Genomic DNA, 18,641 nt, shown 5'->3' on the forward strand with positions numbered 1-18,641 from the left:
CAAAGGTAGACCCCAGGACCCTCCGCAAAGCCTACAAGCGCTGCTCCACAGACCTTTGCACCCTAAGGCACTAGAGGTGAGAATGGGAATACTTAAGCCAGCTTCATTTCAGGGCATCTGAATTCCCTCCTCTAGAGTTGATTGGTCGAGAGGCAGAAGACAGAAAAAAGCAGCCCCACGGCCGAACTCTCCATTGGCCGCTAGGAGGTGGCAATCAGGGCGGAGCGAGGGGGTTCTGTTCGGGGCTCTGGCTGCTGCTGCTGCTGCCGCTGCCGCTGCCGCCGCCGCTGCCCCCGCCGCTGCCGGTGCCGCCGCCGGTGCCGCCGCCGCCTCAGCTGCAGCTCGGTTGCGCCTTTGCCTCTTTTGCCGCCGCTACTGTTGCGGTCCTTGAAGCTGCTGCGACTGCAAGGATCGCTCGCTCGGCACAGAGTCTGGAGAAGGGATTCTAGGGAGCTTTCCTGGGGAATCTGAGGCCCGGCTTACACTATGGTAAGTGCAGCAGCCTTGGGGGCCTGTGTTTTTTCACCTGGCTTTGGGGCGGGGGCGCTTCTGAATTGGAACAGTGGCCCGGTCTCCTGGAGAGCGAGCCCTGCGTCCTCCCAGGTCCTAGTTGGAAAGAGAAGTGTGCCAGGGCTCACTCCCCCCCACCCCCACATACACCCTATGGGGACTGGAGCGGTGGACGTAGATGGGGTGGTGGTGGTTCTAAGTGGGGATGTGGAGAAGAAAGGGAAAAATGGAAACAAGTAAGCAAGCTATCTATTTCTTCCTCCTCCTCCTTGCCCCATTCGCTTTCTCCTCCCCTGCCATCTGCTCTTGGCAAAGGGTTGGGGAATGGAGTAGAGGAGAGATAAGGGCTTGGCCCCAGGAATTTGTCCAGCTTGTGCCATAGCTGGGGGTACGGATGGTGCAAGGAAGGATGTGGCACTGTGGCGGGGGCTGGGGTTGGGGGGAACCAAGCGTGCTCACCCCCTCCCTCTCTGTGCGGATGCTGAGCTCCGCAGATAGCAGTGGCAGCAGGTGAGCAGAGGAGAATAAGGGAGCCCCGTGGCCTGGATGAATTTGGGACCGGACTCTTGGTGCCCTTGGATGCATCCAGCTCTGGTCGTCTGAGCAAGCCTCCAGTAGAGAGTTGTACCCAAGATCCAGTCCGAGGAATCACACGGGCACAAGCTTGCCAAATGGATTAACCCACTGCGTTCCAGGAGGTGGGCGGGGAGGTTGGAGGAAGGGAGAAGATGGTTTCTCCTTACTGACATCTGCCTTTTAGTTCTAATGTCCCTCTGTCTATATTTACAGTACGGATTCGTGAATCACGCTTTGGAGCTCCTGGTAATACGGAATTATGGCCCTGAGGTCTGGGAAGATATCAAGTAAGTGTGGCACTTCTCGCCTCCCATAGTGCGCACACACACACACACACACACACACACACACACACACACACACACACACACACACACACACACACACACACGAACTCTGACTGCATTCCTAATACCCGTGGACTAAGATCCAGGGCTGCAGAAGGAACAATCTCTGCATCCTCCCACGAGTCCCGAGCCGAGCAACCCAGGCTCCTTCCTCCTCCCTAGAGAAACCCTTTTGCTTCTGCTCCCAGCTGCTGCCCAGTCCCAGAGCGGCCTTCGCTCCGGGTTCCCACGCTCCGGAGGGAAGGATGGAGGCAAGGGAAGCACTGAGTGCCGCCGAGAGGGCGCGGTTCAAGGCCAAGGGAGGGAGTAAGAAGAGAAGGAAAGAGGTCCTGCGGTCACCACCATCTCCCTACAGAGTCTAGTCTGTTTCGCCTCTGGCCCAGCCGTGGGAAAGAGCTGCTAATGCCCCTACGTGACCCTAGAGCTGGTCAGTTCCTTCTTCTCCCATACTGTTTAGGAGCCTAAGAAACACCAGCCCTTAGCCAAAGCCTGGCAGGCCATGGACTGTCTTGCCTCCAAGGAGCTTTTTTTCCCCCTGAAGGATTTTGACTAGAGGAAGGCCATGGACCACTTGGGGGCAGGGGAAAAGGGGGAGGATTTCACAGTCTTAGTAAAAACAAGAAGAGTAATGTTATTGAGACATGATTTTTTGGAGCAACTAGGGCTAAGTTCACTGCTGCTTCTGAAATATTTGCAAAGTGAGATATGTAGGAATTTCTACTTCCTCTTCTCAAACTTTTCATGGAATCATTATCCAGCTGATAATTTACAGCCTTAACCCTGGTCTCTTCTATGGAACTATCAACCATTCATCTAGGAATCAACAAACATTTATTAAATATCTTCTATGTGCCAGGTACTTTGAGTTTGCAGCAACCAGAGCAATCAGTGTCTGAGCTCTGCAAGGAAACGTTGATTAACCCAGAAACCTTCTGTGGTGGCAGTCACTACTTAGTAGAGGCAACTAGCAGTCACAAAGACTTTCCTTCAAATGAGTCTTGGAATTTGTGATCATTCTATTGTACCCACTACCAATAACACCAACCAGATATTTCTGGACCTTTCATATTTGATAAATAATAGAATGCTTCCCACTTCTCTCATAAATTACTGATGATTTTTTCCCTCTTGATGTGTCTTGATGATGTGATATTTAAGAAGGATTTTCTCTATAAGTCATTAATAATATGTAATAATTCTATATTATTTATTCTCTCAGTGCTTTACAGCTATAACTAATTAATCCTTATCTATATTATGAGGCAGTTAAAGTTTCTTGTGCTCTGACAAAATCTGTTTTCATGGAAATGTTCAGGGTTTCAAATGGAAACTAAGAAATGAACAACTTTGTAATTATAATGCTTTTCATTTACCTGTCCCTATCTGGAAAATATTTTATCTTTTGAATCTTAAAGGAAAATTTAGATTTGGCAATTAACCTTTTGAATTAGCTGGGCAAATAAAATTCTTAGGTCTACATTTGGCCATGAATTTGGCATCTACATTGATAATTGGATAATTCCCACTTAGCTTTATTGCCACAACCATGGAGACATAAGACATTAAAGTTTAATTATTTAACAGTGTGATTTAAATGTTAGTACAGGCATAGAATACTAATGAAACTGTTTCAACGTTAGATAAAATAGATAACCTTTATTGAATAACCTCACCTCATCTGTAAAATGGGAATACTAATCATTTCTTGCTTCTGAAGTACAGTGAGAGCTAATCAGTGTTTGCTTTTTAAATATCTGTTCCTGACATGGGACATTCTATCACCATACCTTTGGGTAGGCTGTCCTTTATGTCTGAAATGCACTTACCTCTTAGAATTACTTGTTTCCTTTAAGGTACAGCTCAAATGCCACCTACTATGTGAGGTTTTTCCCAATCTCTCCAGATGCACTTAGTACCTCTACCTGAAGTCATGATGGAATTACTTTGCATGTGTTTGTTCTGTACTCATAGATGTACGTATTGCCATCTCTAATAAAATGTAAACTCTGAAAAGGCAAGGACTGTATTTAAACCATTTTTGTTTTTGTATCCTGGGTGCCTAGTACAAACTCTTGCATGTTGTAGGCACTTAATGAATGCTTGCTGATTGATATATGAAAGAGCACCTTTATCCTCAAAAGACACAACATAAATGTATAAACTATGGGATGGTTTAAAAAAAGTGCCCTGGGCATCAGGAAATCTGGTTTGTATGTTCCACCTTTGCCACTGTTTAACTATGTGACCTCTGGCAAGCCAGTTAGTGTCTTTGGGCCTCAGTGTTCTCCCCTGTAAAAGGAAGTTTTTGAATGAGATGATTTCTAATGTTCCTTTCCAGCACCGGCATTGCCTGATTTTTATCTGAATGACTAAAATAGAAGCAAAGCTCACACATTCCCAACCTCCTGTCTAGTTTAGACTCCTGTCTAGTGATGATGATGAAAAGACATTTTTTAAATACAATTTTCTTCTGGTTAATTAAAAAAAAAGATTAATGATTACATTGACCAATATCGAAAGCTTCCCCTCTGTAGAACATTAAAAATTATCCAAAAGCAAAAACAAAAAAAAGGTCATGCAAGCAAGGCTTTGATTCAGCCAGATGATGCTAAGAAATCAGCCACACCCCACATATTTAATAAATCTAAACCAATTTTTTGTTTCTTTTGGAAGACAAATGGCTTTTAACTCATTAATTCTTGTTATGTTGGTGTGAGTAATATTCTTGCATTCTGCTTAAGAAACTATGTTTAAACAGCATAAGAAATGCATTGGGTCACATGAGAAATCACATCAGTATTTTTCATGCATAATTGACTCAAAGATTATGTTGCCTTGGAAAGGAAATACTATGGCTTAAAATAGAACCTAGAAAGTGGCTCAGCTGCTGATTGGTCTTATCATTCCAAAGAAGATCGTCTCTGTTTATGGAATTTTAAATCTGGTTTAAAAAAATTGGTTCCATACATTGAATAAAAATGTTGTATGAAAATAAAAACATTTACAACTCCCCACCTATACCCTCATACTTAACTAAAGCTTTTCCCTTTCTCTCTGATCTGCTGGTGACTCTTATAAAGCTGACAATAAAAGCTAATGTATTTTTGTTGAATTTAGTAGAATAAGATCTCCAGATAGTCAAATCTATCCTGCATCAGAGAGACTGCCAAACATTTAATAACAAATGAAACCTAAGTGACAGGTTCCAGACAGGAAGCTCTAAATGGATAAAAGCTCTCAATATTTCATTCTATTAATTTCCACTTTCTCTCTTGACCACAATGTAACCTTCTCACTTTTAATTGTCCTTTTCTGGAAAGAGGAGGAGTAAGGAGACTAAGGCAGGAAAAATCCTTATGCCATGAGGGGCCAACGTAGACAGATATTTTATAATGTAGTTCAACTTCTATGTTTTGTTTTTCCTTTCTGCAAACTCCTCTGTTGCTTTGAAGGGCTCATGGTATTTCTAGGAGCCATTGTTTCTCTTTGGAAAAAAACAAAACAATAAACCATTATTTATTTGACTCATAAGCACTTAGGTATAGTGGAAACAGCAGCAACTGAAAAAACTTGGGTTCATATTCCACCTCTGACTTTGACTGACTGTGATCACAGGCGTATATTTTTTAACCTCTGTAAGCCTCAGTTTTGTTATCTATAAAATGGGGGTGGTGGTATCTCACAGAAATGTTTTGGGGTTCAAATGAGAGAAGAAATATGTAGCTTCTCCACATTTTCTCTCATAGATTTTATTAGATCATAAATTTTTAAAAAATGCTCCTTCTGCTTCCATAGGAAGAAACACAAGATAATCATGTTTCATTACGTACTTTTGGAGTTACAAATGTAGCTCAGACTATCAGACCCAACTGCCTTTTTCCCAATATTCCATTTGTAACTTAAAGATAGAATAATTGTCTCAATTGTCTCCGTGGGAGAGCTTAGTGAAATAAGCATAACATATATAAAGAGCTTCAAAAGTTTAAAAAGGCCTTCCTTAGAGATCATCTTGTCCAACACCATCACTTTACCAAATAGGAAAACCAAAAGGGGAAGTGATTTGCCTATGGTCATGTATAACTAGTAAGTAACAGAAGTGGCGCTTTCACACCACACTGCCATCCCAGAATGCACCAGGAATAGTAGGAATAGCTTATAAAGCAAATTAAATCATCTACTACAAACTAAGGCTTCCTAAATAATAAACAAAATCATTGTCTTCCAGAAACTCTGTTAGGGTTTTTTTTCACATTTTTATTTATAGTTTTGAGTTCTAAATTCTATCCCTCCCTCTCACCCTCAACTTCTCCCTTCACTGATATGGTAAGCAATCAGATATAGCTTATACATGTGTAATTATGTAAAACACTTCCATATTAGTCATTATGTACCAGAAGACTCAAACAAAAAAAAAATGAAAGAAAGTGAAAAATAACACGCTTCAGTCTGTATTCAAACAATATCAGTTCTTTCTCTGGAGGCAGATAGTATGCTTCATCATTAATCCTTTGGGATTGTCTAGGATCATTGTATTGTTGGGAATAGCTAAACCACTCACAGTACTTCATTGAACAATATTGCTGTTACTCTGTACAATATCCCCCTGGTTCGATTCACTTCACTATGCATCAGTTCATCTAAGTCTTTCCAGGTTTTTCTGAAATTATCCTACTTGTCATTTCTTATAGCACAATAATATCCCATTACAATCATATACCACAGCTTGTTTAGCCATTCCCCAATACCATAAGCAAATTGAGAGAACATGGAATAGTTTACATGTCAAATTTATGGATAAAGGAAGATATAGAAAGCACTACAAAATGTAAAGTAGATAATTTTGATTATATAAAATTAAAAAGTTTTTGCACAAACAAAACCAATGCAACCAAAATTATAAGGAAAGCAGAAAACTGGAAGGAAATTTGCATCAAGTATCTCTGATAAAGGCCTCATTTCTCAGATATATAGAGAACTGAGTCAAATTTATAAAAAATACAAGTCATTCCCCAATTGATGAATGATGAAGGATTCAAAGCTACCTATATTCATATGAAAAAAATGCTCTAAATCACTATTGATTAGAGATATACAAATTAAAGCAACTCTGAGGTACCACCTCACACCTATCAGATCTGCTAATATGAGAAAAAAGGAAAACGTTGGATGTTGGAGAGGATGTGGAAAAACTGGGACACTAATGCATTGTTGGTGGAATTGAGAACTGATCCAACCATTCTGAAAAGCAATTTAGAACTATGCCCAAAGGGCTATAAAACTGTGCATACCTTTTGATCCAGCAATACCATTGCTAAGTCTATATCCCAGTGATCTTCAAAAAAAGAGAAGAGGACCTATTTGTACAAAAATATTTATAGCAGTTCTTTTTGTGGTGGCTAAGAATTGGAAATCGATGGGTTAGGTTTTTAGCAAAGTACTAGGTCCTGTTTGGGATTATAAAGTGTAAGTCTTCATAGCCAATTTGTGGAGGGTTTTAAGTGGAAAGGCCAAACAAATTAAAGAGTTGGAGAATAAGAACCTTCAGGAAAATTTAAAGGATCACAGATTATTTAGTCTGGAGAATAAAAGACTGAGGGGTAAGCTAAGAACATGCAATAGCATTCAGCTCTTCTCCCTCTCTGCAGAGGAAAAATAATTCTTAAATAGAGTTTTATATGTTATGGTTAGGTTTGACATAATGAAAGGTCATGAAATTGGGATAGATTGGGTTTCTCCAAGTGGTTTTCTACCTCAAGGCCAAGACTTCTCATCTATGAAATGGTTTTATGTCTGGTTCTGCCTAAAGGCAGTAGGATACACTACTTGATTATACAAGAGCCTGTAATACCTGTTTCTCTATCCTATATCTCTGACTGCCTGCCCCGTGGAAGCTTCCTGGTGGAAGAAATGAAATACCTCCCTCTCTCTCTCTGTATGTGTGTGTGTTTGTTTTTGTGTGTGTGTCTGTCTGTCTGTGCCTCTCTGTGTCTCTCTCTCCCCTCTTTCTCTCTCCCTCTCCTTCCCTCATTGAAGTCGCTATCTCTCCTTTCCTATCCTACTCTCCCTTCCTCTCTCCCCTATATCGCTATAATAGCTAACTTTGTCAGTCAGGAATCATTTTTGCCCTAGTTAATACAGTCAGTGGAAAGTTTTAAGTTCTTGCCACTTTGGATCCCTCCTATTCAAAAGAAAAGTAACAATTATCAACCTAAATATAACCATCACTCTTTCCTGGGATCTATCAGGTTAAAATAGACTTGATTGTTGTCTTCAGGAATAGACAATGCTTAAAGCCACAACTCAGATTGAAGGGAGCATTACAAGCTATGTCTAAAGAGACAAATAGCACAAAATATGTAAGAAAAACAATACTCCTATGTAAGTTTTCATCTTAGATTTAGCCCAGCTTCTGACCATAGTACCACTATTCTTTCAGTTTTTCAAGCCAGGAACCTCTTCCTTTATCAGAGCTAGCCATGTGATTCACTAGATAGCCATGGAGGCGGGAAAACCTGACCTCAAATGCAGACTCAGATTCTTGCTAGCTTTGTGACCTTGAACAAATAAACTTCTATCTGCTTCAGTGTTCTCCACTATATAATGGGGATAATAACAGTACCTACCTTCCAGGCCCGTTGTCATGTGCCAGGACAAAATGAGATAATATTTGTAAAGTGCTTTGTAATCTTTAAAGTGCTGTGTAATAGTAGCTAACATTTATGTGATGCTTACTACTACGTGCCAGGCACTGTGCTAAGCACTTTACATATGCTATTTCCTTTGATCCTCATAACAACCCTGGGAAGTAGGTGCTATTATTATCCTCGTTTTACAGATGATGAAACTGAGACAAACAAGTTAAGTGACTTGCCTAGGGTCACTCAACTAGTAAGTGTTTGAGCCCATATTTGAATTCTGGTTTTCCTGACTCCAGGCTCCAAACTCTATCTATTGTACTACCTAGCTGTTCCATATTAAATGCTTTATAAATATAAATGCTAGCTATTGTGAGTACAAATCCATTCTGTCATCAAGTCTTGTGCTGTCTTCCTTTGAAATATCTTTTAGATTCCCATTTTCATTCCCTTTCCCTTTTACTCTTTCTATTGCAAGGGCTTCCTGGTTGTTCTTGCTGCCTCTGGGTTCTTCCCCTCTAATAAGAAACCGACGTATATTGAAAAAGCACTGTCCATGGGGTCAGGATGTTTGGCTGTGACGTTTGCATGGCTAATATCCTCTCTGAGCCCCCTTCTTTCATCTATAAAAAAGGCAATGAAGATACTTGCACCACCTACTATTTCACCAAGAGATCATGAGGAAATATTTTGTAAACCTTAAAGGGCTACATAAATGTAACCTATCATATCCATCTCGCATGCTATTACTGGAACAACTTACATAAAATAATGCATTCATCATGTCACATCCTTGATTAACATCCTATGATTCATTCCCTCCCCCATGAAATCTAAACTCCTCTGCATGTCTTTTAATGTCCTCCACAATCGCACCTCATCCTGCCTACCTACTTAACCTCATTTTTCTCTATTCTCCAAGATAAATTCTTTGCTGTGATTGGACCATTCCACTCAGCCGCTGTAATCTTTTGCCTTCTCTCCCTTCCTAACGGCTAAAATGCCCTCCAACTTTCCAAACCCTATTTATCCTTCAAGGCTCAGCTTTAGTTCCAACTTTCTCCTTGAAGCCTTTTCCAAATAATACCTTTTCTGGGGTAGTTCCTCACAATTCAGTCCTTTATTCTTCACTGATTTATTTCCCCATTTATTTACAAGGTCCCTGAGGGCAGGAACCTTACCCTATATCCACAGGCATGCAAAGTATAGATCAATAAATACTTGATGGGTCAGGCTTTATCTTCCTTTATTTTTGAAAGCACAAGTTTCAGGTGCTTGTTTTTCTTCTGCTGCCCTTTGGCTGTTAAAAGTTTAGTGGCAACCATGTCAAGTCTTGGAGAAAACTATAAATCTGGTACCTTAAGAGTAAGTGTCTACACTATTCTCAGTTTACATAGACAGCTCTTAACCAACATTCACAAGACCCCTATCAATATGTGTATAAGCTTTTTTTGAACTTGATTTTATATATTTCACTTTGCCCTCCCCCCCTTCAAAAGAAAACATAAGCGCCTTAATGCTGGGAGTTTTGTCTTATTTTATCTATCAACCGTGACTTGTGCTGTGCAGTATGCTTAAGTGTTTGTGGTAATGAGTTAAAATTCCCCATTAGCTGCCTCAGATCCTGAAATGTGTTTGAAATAACTGCTTGTAAGGCCAAAGGCCTGGATTACTGGAGCAAGCAGATTTTCATGAACAAATCTAAAATTATGTTTAAAAAACCCTAAAGAGATTACTGCCTAGAGCTCATTGGTTATATTTTACTTCTATTATTGTGTCATTTCAGTCTTGTCCGATTCTCTTTGACCCTATTTGATTTGGACTCAGGTCTTCCTGACTCCAGGGTGGGCACTCAATCTACTGTGCCACCTAGCTGTCCTATTTCACTTCTGACAGGCCAGTATCTCAGGATCATGTGTACAACACTGCAGGTACTGAGCATTGAGAATTTTTAAAATGAAAAGGTCTTTATTTCCTAATTTGTAATAACACATCCAGGGATCACACTTTATTGATAAAAATGAGAACTCCCAGTTCTTTTAAAACAAACTCACAGTTACCCTTTTATTTTATTTTCCCCTTTAAGCAATAATTCAGCTGAGAGGTAGCTTAGGATATAGAGGGTCACCCTTGAAGTTAAGGAGACCTGGGTGACAACTGATGCAAACTAGCCCAATGCCCAAGGGCAAATAAATCCTTTAACCTTGAAGTACCTCAGACTACTCTCTAACACTCTAGGTTTTTGACAAGTTGTTGCTCATCATCAGTGGAGGAAGTTTTCACACTGGGGGTACCCCAAAGAAATGTAATCACTGGTCCAAACACATTGAACACACACACAAGTTAAAAGCAAAAAAAAAAAGAAAAAAAAACCAAAAACCCTAAAATTTAAAAAGGGAAGCTGTGTGAGAAAATGGCTTTTCAGACCCCCCTTTTGATCATTGATTTGGGTTTAAATCAATGTATATTCTAGTGGGGGGAACTAGGTGGCTCACTGGATAGAGTACCTGGCCTAGAGTCAGGAAGACTCATTTTCCTGAGTTAAATCCGGCCTCAGAAACTTCCTAGCTCTCTGACCCTAGACAAGTCACTTAACCCTGTTTGCCTCAGTAAAATGAGCTGGAGAAGGAAATGGCAAACCCCTCCTGTCGCTTTGCCAAGAAAACCCCAAATGGGGTCACGAAGAGTCAGACATGACTGAAAAATGAACAACAACAAAACAAAACAAATTAACGACAACAAAAATATTCTAGTAGATCTTAGTCAAGCATCTTAGTCAAACTGTTTTTATGCTGAACAGCGCATTTGGATTTTTGTCAGTATTCTGGTTATAACATATGATTGTTCAGGCCCATTTCTCACATGACCTTTAGCTCAGCGGTTTGTGGCTTTCTTACGAAAATCAATTGATAAAACAATAAGTGATAATGTGTTAGAGATAATGCTTCTTATAGACATCGAAGCAATTCCTTCTCTTGTTTCCAGGTCAGATTATTGTGTTTTGAATTTTTATAGCCTGATCCATCAGTGTATTCTTTCAGTGAGGTTTTAGCAGTCCAAAAACACTTAGCATAAAATTCCAATAATCTCAAACCCTTCACCAAACTGCCTGTTTTCCTGATGCCCATTTAAATCACCCCAGTGCAACTAACTGAAAAGCACTTGAGATCCTCTCTTTTCCTACCTCCTGGCCCACTGGGTGGTATTTCTTATCTCTCTCACATGTTAGCTAATATATAATAAAGGACGCCCATAAATGACATTCAACAATGGCAGCCTACCTCTCTTGCTCATATAAGTGATGCTTAGGAACTGCATTATCATAGCCATGTGCTAAGCTAGCACTTAGCACAGTGCCTGGCACATGGCAGGCATTTAATAAACATTTATTGGATTAGATTGGCCATGTTAACACATGCAAAATTAAATAGGAGATGGAGGCAATTGTTTTGAGAATTCCTGCAGATATCATTTTGGACAGAAATAAGCGGCTAAATATGGTTATCTACCTTATTTCTGAATGAACAATACCTTTGACATGCCATAAGGTTGCCTCATGTGGAAAGATTTTGTTATTTTCATTTATTTATAGAAACAATGACACATTGTTCATTAACTGCCTTGTGTTGTGGTGTAGTGGAAAGAGTACTGGACTTGGGTTAGAAAACCTACCGCTTATTAATTAGGTAATCCTGGTGAATTCATGTAACCTCTTTTTTAATCTCAGTTTCTTCATTTATAAATCGAGAAGTGCCGTAGCCAGTTATTATACCTCAGTATTATTAGGTAGGTCTGATGAGATTATGCATGGGAAAGAGCTTTAGGCTCCAAAATGTAGAGGAATGAACCCTCCATTGGAGTCAGACTAGGTGGGCTCAAATTCTAGCTGTGTCATTTACCAGCTCTGTAAATTAGACAAATACCCAAATTCTCTGATTCTCATTTTTTTTAATCTGTAAAATCAGCTGGAATGGATAAATGACCTCATTGTTCCCTTTCAGTTCCAAGTCTATGATAAAATGAATTGTAGCGTGCAATCCTTGTAGAGCTTTTATTTTTTAATCAAGAAGAATTAAGCATAATGGAAATATGGTAGAGATTTCAATTCACAAAGGAAACAGTTACTATGGGGAAAAAGTTTTTGAGTAATCTTACTTGTCTTAATTTGGGTTTCATTTAAAGTATCCAAGCTGTTGAATACAACAGTATAAAACCCTGTTTACTCATCACTCCTGACAATCAGTCTGAATGGGTGTGGTTCAATTAAATAGCTTTTTTAAAAGCTTGTCACTGTCATCACATTTGGAATTTTTTTTTCTTTCCTTATTCAAGTTGTTCTATGCCAGTATCTCATTCTCCAGCACAAGATTATTGGTGGCATTTCTGTATATTCATTAAGAAAAGAATTTTTTTTCCTTTCTAATATGTTTTTGCATGTTACTATAACAATTGCCATTTAATAAATATGAATTAATTGCCATTTAATAAATATGAATTCATATGATCTCCACACCCCTAAAGCAACCTATGCTAACACTGCTAGACTGACATGGACACAAAAAAAGTATCTTTAATGAAATATATTGTGTATTAAACATATTCAGTAATCCCTGTACATTTAACAGTTAAGCTTTTTAATCAAGGTATTTACTTTTTGTAACAGTGTTCCTATACAGCAGTATAGTAATACAATGTCAAATATTTTCTTTTTTTAATAAAAACACTATCATTTTTTATCACTTAGTATTACCTTTTCTTTTCACATTTAATTTTAATTTTTTCTCAATGTAAACAATGTAAACATGTAAACAAAAATTTTTAACATTCATTTTTAAAAATTTTGAGTTCCATATTCTCTCTCCCTTCCTCCCTTCCTTTTCCTTGAGAAAGCAAACAGATTCATATAGATTATACTTGTGCAGTCATGCAAAACATATTTCCATATTAGCCAGGTTGCAAAGAAAATGCAGACCAAATATAAAAAACCCAAGAACAATAAAGTAAAAAAAAAAGTATGGTTCAATCTGCATTCAGACTCCCATCAGCTATTTCTCAGGAGGTGAATAGCATTTTTCAGCATAAGTCCCTTTGAATCATTATGTTTCTGAGAATAGCTAAGTCATTCACGATGTCAGATATTTTCAACAAAATGTAATGTTTTCCAAAATGCTGAGAGTTTTTTTGTTTGTTTATTTGCTTTTGCTTAAAGAAAACTTTTTGGCTGTTTGTGTCTAAACTGATGGGAGCTTTAAGATGATAGAACCTTGTTCGGCTTTAGTTGGTAACTAGCTATGAAGTTTTTTACTCAGCTTTGCCATATTCTGGTCATAATCACAAGTTATCCATGTTTCTTCAAAAGTGCTTGCTTCGTAGTTTTTCTGTTCTGTAGGATTTTAGATCTGTTTCCTGAACTGACTCAATCATTATCATTGTTCAGACTCTATCAGCCCAGGAACCAGACTCTATCAGACCAGGAAGTGTTCCTGACTTAAGAAAGGTAAAACAAAATAAAATAATTTAAGAGCAATGGAACTACAAAGAATCACCAATGCATCATGATGAAAAACATGATAAACTATATTACAAATATCTTGACTAAAAATCTAATACAGTTAAGGCAGAAAGGATAAATACAAGCACTGTTTTAAAACTAGTCAGTCATATCATTTTGCAAACATCTGATTTCTTAGGTCACTTCCCCCTTTGTTGTTTGAAAACATAATATATACTGAATATCCGCATGCATTTTCTCCCTATTACAACACTGAAGCAACAGGCTTCTGTTTTAATAACATTTGTGTAGTTCACTTACATAAAGTACTTTAGGATTTACGGGGCAGTTTACTTACAGCAACCTTCTGAGATAGAAGATGGATTATGTAAGTATTATACCCATTTTACAGATAACAAGACTAAGGTTGAGAAAAGTGAATCCTCAAATGCCAATTTCTATAGGAGACCTTCCCCAGGTCTGCTGATAGGCTCTTGCCTTTGAGATTACCTTTCATTTACACTGTGTGCTTTATATATACCTTGTTATTCAAATGCTCTCTCCTCTATTAGAATGTGAGCTTCTTAACAGCAGAGACCCTATTTTCTATTTTTTTCCTTTTTTTTTTTTTAAATCCCCAGCTCTCAGCATCATTCCTGGGTTATAGTGCTTAATAAATGCCTATTGTCTGACTGACTGAAGGTAGTTCGGACAGTAAATGGAACCTTGGATCTTCTAATCCCAGTTCAGTGCTCTTTCCACTACACCTTTCCGGATACAATTTAAGTCCCCATAAAGTTCTATTAGGTTGAATTCAATTCAAACAATTGTCTAATCAAATTGTCTTTGAATAGAAATATAAATATTTACATAATAGACTACAAAGAAAACCCAGAAGATCTTAGTGCCAAGCAAACACATTCACAATACAAAAGGCAAGAACAAGAATTAAGAAATTGAAAAGAAGATTATGAACAACCTTAAGCTGATGAAGGCTATGGTAGGTTATTATGCATTAGATTGTAAGCTCCTTGAGGGCAATGACTGTCTTTTGCCCCTTCTGTATTTCCAGAGTTTAGCATAGTGCCTGGCACATAGTAGGTGCTTAAGAAATATTTATTGAATTGAATCTAAAAGATGAACCAAAAGACCATCAATTGGTAGATTTTATAAATTCCAAGAGTTTTTTTGGTTAGGATTATAATATTCTGGAGCATGTGCATTTATGCCCCTTTCTGTGAGTGCTAGTGTAAGGGCTTATCTTGTATGGTAGAAAGAACAATGGATTAAGAATCAAGTGATCTGAGTCCTAAATATTGACTTTGTCACTAATTAGCCGTATGAGCTTGAACATATCACTTCATTCAGTGGACTCCATTTCCTTGTCTGTATACTGAGGGGACAGGATTGGAAGATTAATTTCTAAAGTCCTTCCAACTCTAAGATCCTAGGTCCCCATGTTGGTCTTGAATAATTTTCTGAAAATAGGTTGACACTAGTTTCCCCAGTCCAACTGAGGCTGTATCAAATCAAGTCCAAGGGACAAGTCATGGTATTTGGGAAGGAAGAGGTGGCATTCTTGGTTCTAGACTTATTGAGCTGATCTGAAAGTTTCCCTACGAAGTAAGTTAGGTCTGCCTGCATTTTTCCTTGGAATTCTGGCTTTTCTAGAAAGAAAATTCCCTAGACTGTTCCCTGCTTCAAAAGATCAGTGGTGAAGGGATGTATAGTAAAAAAAAGCCTTGGCTAGAATCAAGAGAACTGAGTTCTAAGCCTGTTATTGTTTGTTCAGTCATTTTTCAGTCATGTCCAACTCTCTGTGACCCCATTTGGGGTTTTCTTGGCAAAGATATTGGCCATTTGCCATTTCATTCTCCAGCTCATTTTACAGATGAGGAAATTGAGGCAAACAGGATTAAGTCAGTTACCCAGGGCCACACCGCTAGTAAGTGTCTGAGGCCAGATTTGAACTCAGGAAGAGAGTCTTCCTGACTCTGGGCCAAACACTCTATCCACTGCACCTCCTAGCTACCTGTTCTAAGCCTAGTTTTGCCCTTAAATAACTGTGTGACCTCAGGCAACTTAATCTCTTTGGGCTTCATCTCCTTCAGATATAACATGAGTTGTCTTTGTTGGCTTCCTTCAAGTCCCAGCTAACATCACACCTTCTGCAAGAAGTCTTTCCTAATTCCCCTGAGTGCTAATTCCTTCCTTCTGTTGATTATCTGCAGTTTTCCTGTATATAGCTTATTGGTACATAATCGTTTGTGTGTTGACTCCCCCATAGATTTTGAGCTCCCTGAGGCAGAAACTGTCTTTTGTCTTTCTTTCAATCTCTAGCACAACACAGTGCCTGGCACATAGCTGGTGCTTGATAAATATTTATTGAATGATTGAATGAATGAAATAAGTACAGACTTTCTAAAAAGTGTTGAATGGCCTTTGTAAACTCTAAAAAAAAGGATGTGAAACTACAGTTCATCCCCCCACCCCAGCTTTTGTTGCTATGGAAAAGATTGTTTCTTAGTTTTAAGGGATTTTTTTTTCTCAATGAAACTGTGGACCCAGCTGAAACTTCTCAGCAGATCACTATCTAAATGACATTGCAACCAGGGCAGAGGAGGCATTGGAGCAAAGTCAAAGGTGAAAGTGCTTCCTAAGTACAACTTAACCCTCCTCCCAGAATCAAAAATACTCACATCTGTCTCCTCTGCATTCTGGGAAGAGATGATGACTAGTGTCCTTGATGCTGTGCAGTTGTGAGTTAGAAAACAAACTTAAGGAAATAAACACTGAAGAAATATGAAGAAATTGGCCCCCATCCAGAAAAGAACAAGGCTGGAGAAGCGCTCCCTTAACTTACATGTTTCCGTGTGTCTAGCTCACCTCGCTTTGTCCCTCTGTATGATTATTGGAAGTGTATGCATGTGTGAGATAGGAGAAATCCATTCCGCTATATAAATGCTACCTACAGATGAAGTTCTTTGGGGTTCAGGTGGTCAAGACAAGAGGTCCTTGTCCTGTTTCAGAGAACTACGTACCCATATTTTCTCATCAGAAACTGTCCTTGTTGTTTAGGGAAGGTAAATATCTCTGCTTCTCCATAAGCATCCAGGATTCAGACACCAGACATCTCACCATCCAGTCCCCTGGTCTTCTTGACTAGCCTCAGGTCTGTGTTCTATGCCTGGAAACAAATACATCATTCTCCATTCCTTATCGTGCAATATCATTAAAGTGTCTCTTCTACCATTTTGTGAGAGCAGTCACATTTTTTGTCTTTTTTTAAAATAGTTTTTCATGCTATGGGTCCATATGAAAGATTAAATTGATTTCATACTGATATTATTGTAATGATGGCATGGTCAGTCAAAATCACATATAGAAGGAATCCTAGTATCCTTGGACAAATTGCAGAATCTCAAAATTGGGAAAGATGCAGATATCATTTAGATTAGCTCCTCTATAAGCAGGAATCCCCTCTCCAACATTCCTGAAAGGTGCTTGAAGACCTTCAATAGAGAGCCTCACTACCAGTTGAGACACCTCATTCCACTTGAGATCAATTGTAATTATTGGGAAGTTTTTTCTGACATCAAAACCTAAAACTTTCCTCTTAGCACAGGGCTGTACAACATACAGCCTGCAGGCCATTTGTGGCCCACCAAAGGATTTCAGGCAGCCTACAAAATATGTAGAGGATGTTAAAGAAAGTAAAGATGTAATGAGTGCTTTGTCTGGTCCTCACTTAACCTGCTTTGCCCTAGTCACTGTTGTGCCCGTCATGTAACTTGGCAGGTGGGTTGCCACTGTGTACTTTCTCATGTTTGTCATGTGACCCGCAGCAACCAGCAATCATCACTCTTGTCTCAGTGACCAGATTATCTGCAGCCTGAAGAAGGTTAGCCTGTTTTAATTTTGGCCCCTACCTACTGCCAAGTTGTGAGGTTCTGTCTTAGCAGTTTTCATCCATTTATCCTACTTTTGCCCTCTGGGGTCAAGCAAAGCAAGTCTAATGCCCTTTTATGTGACAGCCCACCAGGGACCTGAAGAATGCTTTCATATTCTAACCCAACCATAGGTTTTCAGACTCAACCACAGTTTCTTCATCTGATCCTCTAATGATTCAGTGTTCATATCTTAGGGTCCATCTTGAACTCCTTTCTCAGAATGTAGTGTGTGTGTGTGTGTGTGTGTGTGTGTGTGTGTGTGTGTATTTAATGAGGCAGTTGGGGTTAAGTGACTTGCCTAGGGTCACACAGCTAGTAAGTGTCAAGTGTCTGAGTCTGGATTTGAATTCAGGTCCTCCTGACTCAAGGGCCAGTGATCTATCCACTGCGCCACCTAGCTGCCCCATGTGATATAATTTTTAAAAAATTAGCTAGACCTGTGATTTTATTGGTGTTATTGTTGTTCAGTGATTTCAATCGAGTCCAACTCTTCAAGATTCCAATTGGATTTCTCTTGGCAAAGATCCCAGAGTGGTTTGCCATTTCCTTCTCCAGCTCATTTGACAGATCAGAAAACTAAGGCAAACAGGGTTAAGTGACTTGCCCAGGGTCACACAGCTAGTAAGTGTCTAAGGTCATATTTGAATTCAGGTCTTCCTCACTCCAGGCTTGGCACTGTATAAACTGTTCCACCTAGCTGTCCTCTTTATTGGTGTAAGAAAAAGCAAATGAGAAAATACCCTCTCCTAAAGCAAATAGGCACCTGCTCTCCAGTGTATAGTTTTAGATAATTATTTGGGAGCACTGAAAGGTTCAGGTGACTTCTGTGTCAGAAGTAGGTCTTGTACCTAAGTCTTTCTGACTCTGAGACTAGCTTTCTACCTAGTATGTCACATTACCTCATTAGAGGCAATCCTAAAATGTGGTACCCAGAATTGAATGCTGTATCTCGGATGTAGTCTGAGGAGGGAAGCCTGGAGGTAAAGCTTCCTGTTATGAAAGAATACAGGTTTGGAGGCTTATCGGACAGTATTAAAAAGATCTCAGAGAATCATCAGGTTTGCAAATGCTATTTGGGGACTCAAGTGTAGCTCAATTAAATGTGGTACCAAAAGATCATTTAGATAAAAGC

At 39.2% G+C, this 18,641-nt stretch overlaps 1 protein-coding gene across 2 annotated transcripts in view; it reads left to right on the plus strand.

The window, feature by feature from the left end:
* Positions 1-328: 328 nt before the first annotated feature.
* Positions 329-18,641, plus strand: part of GUCY1B1 (guanylate cyclase 1 soluble subunit beta 1) — a 71,819-nt gene continuing 53,506 nt past the window's right edge. For both annotated transcript variants that reach the window (XM_027866982.1, XM_027866983.1), the window contains exons 1-2: positions 329-489; positions 1,300-1,373. In XM_027866982.1, coding sequence (XP_027722783.1) covers positions 487-489; positions 1,300-1,373 — 77 coding nt within the window. In that variant the 5' untranslated portion in view covers positions 329-486. The remainder of the gene's footprint in view (positions 490-1,299; positions 1,374-18,641) is intronic.

The sequence above is a fragment of the Vombatus ursinus genome, unplaced genomic scaffold (genome assembly GCF_900497805.2).
Source record: "Vombatus ursinus unplaced genomic scaffold, bare-nosed wombat genome assembly UNPS02014784.1, whole genome shotgun sequence".
Taxonomy (NCBI): Eukaryota; Metazoa; Chordata; class Mammalia; order Diprotodontia; family Vombatidae; genus Vombatus; species Vombatus ursinus.